General features: G+C 43.6%; 3 protein-coding genes across 3 annotated transcripts; 2 read left to right on the top strand and 1 right to left on the bottom strand.

Moving 5' to 3' along the window:
- Positions 1-289: 289 nt before the first annotated feature.
- BCIN_15g02430 (hypothetical protein) lies at positions 290-2,317 on the bottom strand. Its single transcript, XM_001547378.2, has 3 exons — positions 1,868-2,317; positions 969-1,814; positions 290-922 (listed from the first exon to the last, which is right to left on the bottom strand). Exons 1-3 carry the CDS (start codon positions 2,148-2,150, stop codon positions 585-587), a joined length of 1,467 nt encoding a protein of 488 aa, XP_001547428.1. The 5' UTR covers positions 2,151-2,317; the 3' UTR covers positions 290-584.
- Positions 2,318-2,623: 306 nt separating this feature from the next.
- Positions 2,624-4,289, top strand: BCIN_15g02420 (hypothetical protein). The gene is made up of 3 exons (XM_001547377.2): positions 2,624-3,348; positions 3,411-3,792; positions 3,856-4,289. Exons 1-3 carry the CDS (start codon positions 3,195-3,197, stop codon positions 4,148-4,150), a joined length of 831 nt encoding a protein of 276 aa, XP_001547427.1. The 5' UTR covers positions 2,624-3,194; the 3' UTR covers positions 4,151-4,289.
- A 1,240-nt stretch (positions 4,290-5,529) lies between these two features.
- Positions 5,530-7,830, top strand: BCIN_15g02410 (hypothetical protein). The gene is made up of 2 exons (XM_024697483.1): positions 5,530-6,205; positions 6,270-7,830. Exons 1-2 carry the CDS (start codon positions 5,620-5,622, stop codon positions 7,715-7,717), a joined length of 2,034 nt encoding a protein of 677 aa, XP_024553299.1. The 5' UTR covers positions 5,530-5,619; the 3' UTR covers positions 7,718-7,830.
- The last annotated feature ends 4,813 nt before the right edge of the window (positions 7,831-12,643 follow it).

Below are 12,643 nucleotides of genomic sequence, written 5' to 3'. Positions count from 1 at the left end.
AAGTCACTGCGGAATAACGGCTGGTCATGCAATTTGGAAAAGTGATTTTCATCGGCAATGATCCCTTGGTAAACAACCTGAGATACGGCGAGAATGTCCGAGTCTCGCAGGGTGGCAGATGACTCAAGTCATCCATGGCGATGATGAACTAACAACACCAAGAGCCCACTGTACTTCGAGCAGTGGACCTGACATTGGGTGTAAAATCCGATCTGCCTTTCACCAAGCATGTATCGACGCATTCCGAAGAAACAAGCACTTTAAATACAGAAGTTGGATGTATGTCATTGGTTTATACCGGCTAGCAAGCCCCATGGGGTACAGGATTTGACTTTAGCATAAATTCCCCACAAACCACCACTTTACTCCCGGTCCGAATCCCCGTTCGGTACTTACTAACAGAAACAAAAAGACCATACTTTGACGCAATAAAGCGTCTGGGTTTATTTGGCACTCTTACTTCTCTTGTATTGCACTGAGCTTATTGGGGGAGATGGTATTGGCACGTGAACAAAGTTTTCGTTGAAAATTAATATGTTCCGAGCTTTTTGTTATGATACTTGCGGGTCTGCAAATAAATCTTCTCATCTGCTATTGACATCGTACAAAACGTCGGTTCGAATGACGTACTTTGCAGTAGCATTCGAGCTTCGTTTAACACCGGTGCCTTCGTGAAGTAGACTTCCCTCAGTTTCACCATGTGGAAACATTGCCACACTACCTTGAATCGGCTTGATTGAATACGCGTTCATGCTACCTTCTTTGGCGCTTGGGAGGAAATAAGTCGTTTCTCCAGCGTCAAACTCATCGTTTAGATATATCAAGAATGTGAATAGAGAAGACTGCTTTGCTTCAGGTGGAGAGGAGTCATAGATATATTTATCAGTCGTGGGATCAATACCGGAGGGGGGCCAAGCACCATCTGCATCATTAGTAAGATGGAACTTATGAGAAGGGGGGCTACTTACCAATATGGGCACGATATTCCGCACCAGGAACGTAGCGGTATACACGAAATCTTCTGTTCAAACCTCTTACCTGTTTTCCATTGACTTGCGTTGGAACGAATTCTTTAACTCTATTCCACACTCCGTCGCAGAAAGCATTATCCGCAACCCAATAAAAGTTGTGAGCCAGAATGCTATTCTCCTCACCTTCCTCGCGTATTGGAGCATCTGGTGTAAATCCCACTGTCTCACCAGCAGCGATGATTCGAATGCATTCTTCTGGACTCAGAACATCCTTGAGTAGATGTAAATTTGGCACAATTGGATGTGCATGATGAGTTGTCTTTGGAGGAGTATTAGAAAAGGCAATAGCATTGTCCTGTGATGCCCAGAGGATCGCCGGATGGAGATTTGCTGGCTTGCGGTCCAATCCTGGTGTTGTTTCTATGACCCGGAATTGAGACTTGATGTCTTTTGGCAAGTGACTGAATATGCTACCGTCTAAAACCGAGTTGTAGGTCTGCTTGCGCGGTATTGACTCATCCCTCAAGTTCCATGCTTTCCTCGGTATAATGGGGCCATTTGTGTTTACACCATCCTCAATCGAATAGTCCACTGGGCCGGTGACTCGAAGTATCGCATCTAGAACCACCAATAATTGCTCCTCTCTCGCCGTTCGTTTGGCTGCAGTTTCGTCGAGTTGCTCTGCTAATCCACTGACAACGTCTAAATCTCGAACCCATCGGCAGAGCGCACCTAATTTGGGCTTTTGCCCTCGGATTCGCATCTCCGCAAGTAGAATTCTAGCTTCGGTATAGCCTTCATCTGCCAGGGCACCACTGATACGAGCCGTGGGGTTTGTGTCGACTACACCAAAATTAGTGCTCGCAATTAGTGACGCTGGTGGATAGATAGCATACTAGACGCATTGAAGCCTGTGGTGCAAGCATTTCGAAATTCGAAAACCGCAGTTCGCAATTCCTTGCATGCCTTCGATTTTATCAGCGCAGGATTCTGCGCTAATATGTTGAGGGTGTCGACGGATATTTCGATATCTTCTTCGGCGATTAGAAGGTCGTGGAGAGTTTTGGGTTCAGTCGAAAGCTCCGGAGGTGGAGTAATAATACTTGCAGTCTTCACTTTCTTGACGTTTTGCTCAACAGGCAGGTTTTGCTGCTTCCTCTTTCCCTTAGATTTAGCCATTGTAGAAAGAATATTTCAGTTGATTAGAGAAATTGATCAATTAAATTGGTATGGTATGGAATGGTATCACTTCAAGAATGATAAATATATTGCCGAGCGGTGAAAGGTGTCGCCACCACTTCCCCACGCCCTCACAGAACTTTCAGCCATGATCTGATCGCAAGCCCTATTGATGGGAGTTGAGTATTTATTAATCACAGATCATTCCAAAACACACACCCCCTTTGCACCCCCTTTGCACCCCCTTTACACCCACTTCAATGAATTGAAATTGTTTGCAGAAGCATATCAAAGTTAAGGGTTATGCAACTGAGAAGGTCGGAATAAGCTGCGTGTTCGTTTACTATCTCTGTTCTTGGACAATTAATGATCTGAAATGTCGGTGTTCACGACGAATACAGTTATTCGTGCTTCAATGCCGTGCTACGTTACCATTGGCAAGCATTCCACAATCTGGTCGGCCCAGTATGTTTGGCTCAAGGCTGGAAGCGAATACTTAGATTTTGCAGCTGTCTACGCGTCGCTGCATGAATCTTTTCTTTTCATTATCGGTGAGCGATTTGTGTGTCAGCCATCATTGAGAATTCTATATTTTGGGTGAGGGGACCTTTGTCTCCAAGCAATAAGGATACAGTCGATTCTCGGGCCAAGGACCACGAAGTCAGCATATGAGGCGTTTATCTAGGCCAATAAGTTTGTAGATACTTTGGCAAGAGTAAGCTGAATTTGGTAGTGCAGCCACTGCAGCGACCATTTTGACGGACCAGCGGATTATTGAGCCTACTGATACGCCAAGTAGCATGCGAGCGATATGCAAGGAGCAAGAATTGACGATGAGCCTATCGGTTGAGATCTTGCCTGACGTTTGAAAGTTTTAGAGATGCTGCCTGTTTATTCGCAGACTGTTCGGACTATTCTTCAATGTTTGTGTGGGGGTAAGATTGTTCGAGAATATAAATAGTGCATCTGATATACAATAGACAAAATAATTTTGTCGATTGACTCCCTTTTCTTCTTTATCGACATCTGGCTCTAGCAGAGAAAATGGCTTCGGCTCACGTAGAAACACCACCTGCAGACGCAACCGGGTTACCAGATTACCTTCTCGACCCCAATGCAGTAATGAAGGATGTTGATGCTAAATGGCGATACAATCAGCCTCCAGACTACACAAATACAAGAAGATTCTGGGCACAGAGTGTGTAAATTCTATAAGCAGATCATCGTCTACAAAAAGTGACATTATTTAACTTTTCATAGCCAAAACACAAAGTCACACGGCTGCATCCCTGCCCTCTCTTGTCGAAAATCTCGTCAAGAACTGGGAGGTAGAAGCCTCTTTCAAAACTGACATGTCTGACTGGCGCACCGTCGATCATCCCAATTTCACATTCTCTGTCAATGGCTCTGCACCCATTACAGGCGAATATATGTTAAAAGTGGGCACTTATAATGCTATTATTCCATCGAACGAATACTATTCTCCGGAAAAATCCGATTTTTCAAGCAGCCACAAGACATTCAAAAGGATGATGCCAACCTTCGCGTGGGAGGTGTTAGAGGTATACAGTGGGCCACCAACCGTTAGTTTCAAATGGAGACATTGGGGTATTATGAAGAACGATTATGTTGGAGTTAATGAGTACGTACACCCATCTCCTCCTACCTTCACATCTTTCCCCTGCCCTACGTTGACCTTCATTAGCAAAGGCGAAAAAGTGACCATTACCTCGCATGGCGGAACAATCGACATTCAAGGTGTTGGAATAGCGAAAGTCGACTCAGCAGTACGTCTCCAAGCTGTAGAGATCTTCTACGACCCCCTCGAGATGTTTAGACAGATAGCGAACAAAAGTGATGTCAAGAAAATTGAGTTGCCTAAAGGGAGCAAGGACGATCTAACAACATTACTACACGGCGAAGGGTACGCGGCTGAACAGCCAGAGGCTGCGGTGGCCTCCACGGGCTGCCCATTTATGCCTGGGGAGAACAGGGAATAAGGTGGAGATTTGGAGCTACGATACATGTTTCTCTCAATTGGAAGTACTGAGAAACTTAATACTACTGTTGGGATATGACTGCGTTTGCGCTTAAGGCCCGTGATATGAGAAGAGAAATATTGAATCAAAATTTCGCTCACTTGACCATTTATCTACTTGGTGGTAGAATATCTTGTGTCTTGCACGTATTTAACATCACATCTGCTTTCAATTCTAATGCTAACCTGGCAGTAACTCTCTCTCAATGCGGCGATGAAGCAGCTTCCGGCAAAATTTGTTCGAATATTTGACAGCCGCCGTTTTGGGTATTCATAGCTTGACCAGGTAAGATCTGTTATTTATAAGTCACTCGGTGAATATCTGCGGCTTCGGATGCAAAGGCTGGATCATTGATTGGCTTGCTACACGTGAATAGAGATGACGGCATTCGTCTAATTACTTAAAGTTTGGAATGGAAAATTCAGCTGAAACTAGATAGTTTTCGGCAATTTTCCATACAGTATGTCCTAGCAGCTAGAGAATCTTTCTACCTAATCGACAATTGGGGCACTGGTCTAAAACAACATTCTAGAGGATCCACTAGAATCCGAGTAGTCCGAGCGTACAAGAAGGTGGACAACTTGGGTTTGAAGAAGTCTTGGCAGGGCTGGAGACATCTATCTGAAAGTTAGAGGACACTTGAGTTATTTATCTGAAAATAGGTCGATGTGGTTATCCAATCAGTTAGACTGTTGATATATCTCGATATATGAAAAAGTTCTGTGCGTTGTGCTAAGGCTCCGGTAGAGTACCGACGGCACATCTCTTGGTGAAGAGGACAACAACCACATATCTTGCACAACTTGTGGTCTTATTACATTCATCGGATTCAATTACCTTCTATTGAAAGATTCCTTAAGGCTAAGTCTAGCCCAAGAAAGTATCAAATCTCATCCCTCTGCTTATTGTCTTTGCTATCATTGGGCCCCGGATTTACAGCATGGTAAAAAGACCGTGCAGCTGTTTCGTCTTCGAGAAATTTGTGACCTTTGTTTCATTTACCAAGCACTTTCAATTGTCGAGCTGGTCTGTTTCAACCTATTTCTTTATGTAGACTGTCTTGTAACTTTGCAAGCGTTTTTTTTCAAATGCAAAATCTAAATCGTCGAATGGAAGGATACTATTTTTGGCGGTAACACCAATGGATTGGTTAGTGCTATTCAAATTACAACCAAATCCTTGGTTATTTTCCCTTCTTGACAAAACCTCCCGCAAGCTGCTCCTCATCTAGATTAACATATCAAAAATGGAAACCAGGGGTACGGGTATGTTTTTGTGGCTTTTACTGGTCGAACTTAAAATCTAGGGAATGAATACATCAATATTAGACACAAGGGCCCGAGACTCAACATTCTCAAGGGCTGGCTCTCTTCATAATTTCTATTGCTATTGTTTGTGAATCCATACATACATTATTTCAAAGACTATCAATGTTAATTCGACAGATTACGGCATTGGCGATAGCCTTGCTGGCACAGGCACCGGTAGCTTTATCAGATGATGTTGTTGGGCATCGCTTTATGCAAAATGGAATTCAAGTCTTGAATCAAGAACAGGCACAAGTTCAGCAATGCCAGAACCAGAATCAAAAAATGCAAGGCCAGCAATCACAGTGTCAGTCCTCAACTCGGATTTACCAAAGCCAATCAACAGGGAGCCAAGGACGAAGAGAGCAGCCTCAAGCTCAGCAATCTCAATCATTGCAGAATCAAGGACAAATTCAACAAGGTCAACAGCCTCAAGCTCAACAATCTCAAGCTTCACAGAACCAAGGACTCCAGCCTCAGTTAACTAATACTGGGGGGTCTGGGCAGTGTTTTTCATCAAATGGATCTTGTGACCCCAACGGAATGCCTTGCTTTAGCAATGATAGCGCAAGTCGATGTTGTGGATCCGATGAGTATTGCTCTACTAATAAACTGTGCGTTTCAAAGAACGATCCGAATAGATTCTCCAGTGGATCGTGTACAGATCCCACGTTCCGATCGGCTTCTTGCCCGAATATTTGCCAAAGTGGTAAGTTTCCAACACTTGGCATATGAAGACAGTAAAAAGGTCTAGTTGCTAATATGTAATACAGTTGGCGATACTGGGGTAGTATTACCATGTGGTGACCCGTCACTAGGACAATTCTGTTGCGATGAAGGTCGAGGTTTCGAATGCTGTTCGACGCCAAGCAAGGTCTTCACATTAGGCAAAGGAACAATTTTTACAGAGAACTCTCTCAATTCAGCCACCACCGCCAACTCAAATACAGATTCCCAGCCACAAAGATCATCTCAATCCACAACTACACGCACTCAGACTGAGACTGCGACCCAAGTTCAAACTCAGATATCTTCTGCAACCCAGACAGTCGTCAGAACTTCCATTTCCGTTTCCGTTTCTGTGCAAATTGTCACATCCAATCAACTTCCAACTTCCACCATAGTATTTTCGTCAGCAGCTCCAGCAATATCTTCGACATCGGTAGTTCTTATTACACAAACAACATCACAAAATCAACCATCTAATTCTCTCGAAGCAACCCGGAGCGGAAGTGTATATCAAAATCAAAATAGTCAACCGTTATCATCCTCTAGCCTTTGGGATGCCAATCCTCAACCTTCTGCTTCTTCAAGTTCCAATGAAGACCAAGGTCAAAATGGAGGAACAAGCTCAACTTCAGTTGAGAATTCTCAAGCCTCAAATAAGGCCCAAAACCAAACCGATAGCCAGAATATTCAATCCACTGTGTCAAATTTTCTGAAATCCCCTAACATGACCGCAATTATTGCTGGATCCAGTGCTGTGGCTGCTATCGTGATGTTGGGAATAGTGATAGTTTGTTTCAGAAAACGAAGACGGGCTAAGAAGTCAGGCATTCAGTTACGAGATGGGAAAAGACGAGGATCTGAATCTGAGAGGGGCGCTAGCGAGAAAATGGGCAAAATGGGTGAAGATGGAAATAGAAATGCAAGTATAGGGGTATTCGTAACAGTCTCCGAGAAACTTAAAGGATTGAAGGACAAAGCACATACTGCACACCTGAAAGAAGATGATAGGGTCTCAAGGGAATTTGATGGAGCGCTTGGAGGTGGAATGTACCTAGAAGGTGGTACGATGGGAAGAGGACGACCACGTGGAGACTTGGGAAGGAGTTCAGGGGATAGAGAATTCGTGAATACTAGGGATATGAGCACGAACCCAGATATCCCCCCACCCCTTCCTTCGAGCTTCAGCAACCCCAGAGCTCCTCCTCGTCTACCTTCACCACCACTCCTTCCAACCCAATCTCGAGATTTGGAATACAGAACCTCTAGAAGATCTTTCACTTCAGCAACTACGGGATCTCATTATAGTCGAGCGACAAATGGAGAACTATTGCAAATACCGTTGCAAATAGATATGCCCGTACCATATCGCCCAGTTGGAAATGGGGATAGTGGAGCGTATAAGCTATTTTCGAGAGAGGAAGAACAAGATTTTGGACTCGGGCGGGAGCGAGTGAATGAACAGAGACAGGAAGAACCTAGAGGTTTCTTTTAGGCTTTCATTAGAAGGGAGAGTTAAGAGATATATCCCGCTGTCTTTCGTATGGAGCCTCGGAATGAGAGTACATAATCATAATTTCAAAAGCAAACACGAAATCTAAAGTTTAAACTTACACATTGACTGTCTTATTGTCGTGATCTATACGATTTTATCATTTCTAACTTTAGAATCGAATCGAACCAAATGTTCCCAGGCCAATATAGTCAGGTCTGTAACCCGTATTTGCTGGCCCTTCTCCTTTGCCAAACCCTCGTCACAACGATACGGAGCCTTTGGCGTAATTGACAAACTCTCTTGTATTGATAAACGCATTGAAAATGTTTGCTCAAATAGGAAGATTATAACATCATACAATGATTCGCATAAATTGGCCACTGGACTTCTGGGAGTGGTGCCTCGCGAAGATTCGAGCTTGATAAGCGACGTTGGTTTGTGTGTTTGGAGACTAGCAATTCTGCTGGTCCGATTGATTTCTAGAAGCAACCTGTGTTGGAGTTATATCAGTTAACGAACTTGGAGCCAATACATATCTAATCAACGGCTAGATCAGATTTGATTATTGAGTCAAACCTTAGATGAGCATTGTGCTCGATGTAGATTAGGGATCTCGATGTGTAAAGACTTCTATCACTGTTGTAGTTTTATACTTGTCGCAATATCCACCAGTGGGTGTACAGACTGATGAAACACTGTAAAGATAGACTTGGAAACATTTTTGAAATATATCTTAGGAACTGTTGTAATAAGTTAAAAAATTGAACAAGATAGGTTCTAATATCAAACAATCAAAGCATGAAATTTTCAGAAATATCGAAAGTTGAGAAGTATTCCGTCAGTCCATGCACTCACTGATGATAGTAACTAAATAATTGATACTATTATATTCGATATTGAAAAGAAGAAACTTTTGCATGTGGTCTCGTTTATTTGAAGGAAAGAAAGAAATACCATCACAGATTCATTAGTGTAGTAAACACTTAGTCATATTTACCTATATATAACAAAGTTACGTGTCATTCCCTTTTTTTCCTTACTTTTAAAATACCATTAATCTCATCTAATATCTATCTCTTGTATCGTGGTGGTAATTAAGAACAGACTTATACAAGATTGTATTGATCCCGAGATTTTCGGCCAACAGTGAGTCGGGAAGTATGTTACTAACCATGGGAGGTTTAGACAATTAGGGATATGGCGCGCTTCTCCGGTTGGTTATATCCCGTTGGATAAGGATCCCCAATCGGTTAGCCATGCCGAGTATGAAATGCACACCAGAGACAGGAATCAAGGCTCAGATCCCCCTATTTTTCGTTTTTTCATTTCATTTCAGTACAAACGTAGATATATAAGCGTAGATCGCTTTTTTTCCCATCATAAAAACAATGTCGCTCAAAAAGAAATGTAATGACGCAACATCCCGCTTAAGAATCGATCAATTGCTCTCACAAAAGGCTTGTGTCCTTGAAACTTTTGGGTTGAGAACCAGCTTTGTCTTGGGCCCGTCACCCTTTGTCCTTTTGAGATTCCTAGTTTGCACAGCGGAAAAAGAATGAAAAATGGCAAGTGATTCCCCAAAAGTTGGTAAAATCGCCAGGGGCTGGGCTGGGATCAATTTAATGCACACTATATGAGTGTGAATGGCGAAGAATGGCAATTTCTAGGCCTATCAAAGACCTACCATTGACACAGCCTCATGTTGCGTGTGGGAAAGGAAAACAATAACCCTATTGCAACTGCTACCAACTCGACAGAACCGGTAACGTATAGAAAATGAAAGATATATGGAACTAGAACCAACCTGGTTAGAGGCTGGAAAGGGCTGTACTAAGGTAGGGCTGCAGTATTCTTACAGGACTAAGCACAAGGTCAAGGTCAAGGATTGGCTTATGAGATCTATGCTGCAAGATCTCGGGAGTCGAGTACACATACGTGACATACTACATAGGTCAATGCGGAGGCCATACGTGTGAAGCGAGCCAGCGAAAGCACCCGGAGACGCGGAGCACGTGAAAATGGACTGTCGAGGGCAAATTCATGGTAAAGAATCAATGCAACAGAACGAAATTTCCACTCGGAGTTGCGGAGTTGCATGAGACATCTCAACGATGTTTTGACTTACCCAAAGTCTTCCTATTTCAGAACCAAGCACAACAGACAGGACTATCACCTGACCCTACTCCGGAGCTCCGATTCGCCTATCTTATTCCCAAAATCTCTGTCATATATCACAAACAAAAATTAAATTTTGCCGTTGTTTGGTCTGCGTTATCAAAAAATTGATGCTACCCAAATGTGTATATATGCAATCGGAGGGAACAGCATGAAAGATTCCATTGACAAGCGGTCTCTGGCTTCTCGTCACTCACATCTCGTGACTTGTTCCACGCTTGTACACGTGACCGATCACTGTGCACAAAAGATTGAGATCATCGCAGTGAGCCGGAACCGGCACCAACACCAGCACACGATACCGGTATCCCGATATTTGCGGTTCTTTGCACCCGCTTGAGTGGACAGCTGGTTGGTTCACTACAGACCTGTGTATTTACACACTTCCGCAATACTCGACGAATTAACACTACTTCAATCAGCCAAAATCGAAGTCTCCGACCGGCCCCCGGAGTCTCTTTATCAGTGGTATGAAGTAGGATACCCAAGTCCATCATTTCTCTTACGCGTCAGCTAATCTTTGGCATGTAGAGGTATCTAAAAGGCCGAACACCAAACCTTCTCGCACATTTATGCGCTCTTTCTTACCTGGTCATTCCTTATCAAGTTGAAAAGTCAAATATCGTCTTGACCGGTACTTCCAATAACCTAATCGAGCTCATGTCTCATCTCCAAAGTGGAGTGTTGCTTTTAATTTTCCTTTCAGCATTTGACCCTGGTGAACAGATGCATTGGTCATGATCCGCCCGAGATTGAAGCGAGTCCGAATCTTCGACTCTAACCCCAACCCCGCAGGAACTTCAATATATATCCGGATAGCAGAAACGTGTTGATCCGGTTACCCGTCGGCAATTTGTCCATCGAAAAGCTTGTCAACTATCAACACGCAGTGTCGACCATTTACAAAGTTGTCGATTGATTGGCGGAAAAAAGGACTCTAGAGAAACTGCGTCTCGTTCCGCCACACAGATAAGAATTCTGCGTTATCCCAAGTGTCACGTGGATATAATTTGGGTATCTTGTTGTGTGGGATTGCTCAGTTCTGCTTCAGAACACCCTTTCCTATAAAAAGGAAAGGGGCTTTCGGTTGCACTCTGCTGCAACTGCACATGTGTGCGTCACATATTGTACATCAAGCCTCTCCATCACAGAGATGAGCATTAGGAAGGTAGAACATTAAAGGTATTGACGCCCCCTTGGAAATTGTGTCCCGTCGTCGACGTCGTATTTCTCTTTTCCCAGGGTTCTTGTTAGCACTTCGGGACGACGGCTTGCCGATGATCGGTACTCATAGCTTATGAATAAGCTTTTAGATATTCATCTCCGAGGGCTAGGATTGCAATGACCGAAAGTTGTCTGCCATGTTAATATACAGTGTCGTACTCCTCCATAAAAGCCATGACACTTGTGTCCGGGCCATGCAAGCTAGGGATGGGAGTAGACTCAGAGATGCCCCGAAGGATCTGTACTTGCATTTACCTCTCAAGACTTGATTCTACCTCTCCTAATGCTACCCTCGATCTATCGCCCAAATTACTATCAGCCCAACGGCCTTGGCATTATATTGACTCCGTCATTCGTTCAGATCTTGCGCCACGGTTACTGTTCGCTATCCAGAATCCGGAATGGTTTTTGTTTACCACAGCCTATATCCAGAAGTACGAAGTAGAGGCATTTCCAGATCAACGACTTATCTGGTTGACAGAACACCGCCATGTTCCAAGGATCCGAATCTGTCGTTTATTACATGGTTTGTCTGGGCGATAATCCATTCACACAGGGGTTTACAATTACATCAGATCTGAGACTTGGAAAATAATTGTCGAAATTTGTTATCGTGGATGGTTACCAATATCACACGCCCATACGGATGAGGTCGGACGAATATGAGAGAACACTACCCCAAGAGATCCAATCGAATCGATGAATTTTATCAAGTCCGGTCACAGGAATAAAGATGACCCCATCACATGGTAACATGCCTTAGGGAGCATTTAAGGCTCTCACGTCAGCAGACTCGGTACCATTCCCTTGTACATTCAGCCTCGGGGATACAACTTATTTAGTTATGGTACATTCCAAGCATTGCTTACTTCAACAATATGTCATGTATCGGATATGAACATCTGCTTACGGCCAATTTGTAACCATTCAACCAAGGTTGATTGGGTAAAATGCACGCCATAACATTGATTTTTATTATTTCTGCCGACTGCACGTGGTAGACACTCACCCTCGTAATCCTCAACAGCAGCAATGCTGCGGCTGTGAATGGTGAGAGGTCTGTGCGATGAAAGCAGTCAGAAGTGACATTCCCAGCCCAGGGGCCTCGCATTTCGCACTATTTATCTTTGTTCAACTGTTCGAGACCATCTCAAACTCGAAGAAGGCCAAGAAAGTGTTGCCTAGTGGTCAAACTCGTTCATGCAAGCCATTTTTTGATACAAGATACTATCAGCTATGAAATAAAGTTTGAAGCGTTGCAATCGACATTTCCGATATGCCAGACGCTAATGGACTGGGGTTGGGGAAGCCAAGAGCATATAGCCGAATCTAAGGGTAATCGCCCCACACACATATTTAGAATGCTTGGGAGGCAAGGGAGGGTGTTAAACGTGCTCTACAGTTATAGACTTTCAACCTATTGCAGTAAAATCCCCACAATAGTACCGCCTACAGCAAACATAAAGTTATCATCAGTATATTTCACAGACATCGGGAAAAAAGTTTGTCCACGGCTACTGCATGAGT

This window comes from Botrytis cinerea, chromosome 15 (genome assembly GCF_000143535.2).
Source record: "Botrytis cinerea B05.10 chromosome 15, complete sequence".
Lineage (NCBI taxonomy): Eukaryota > Fungi > Ascomycota > Leotiomycetes > Helotiales > Sclerotiniaceae > Botrytis > Botrytis cinerea.
This window is presented reverse-complemented; position numbering and strand designations above follow the sequence as displayed.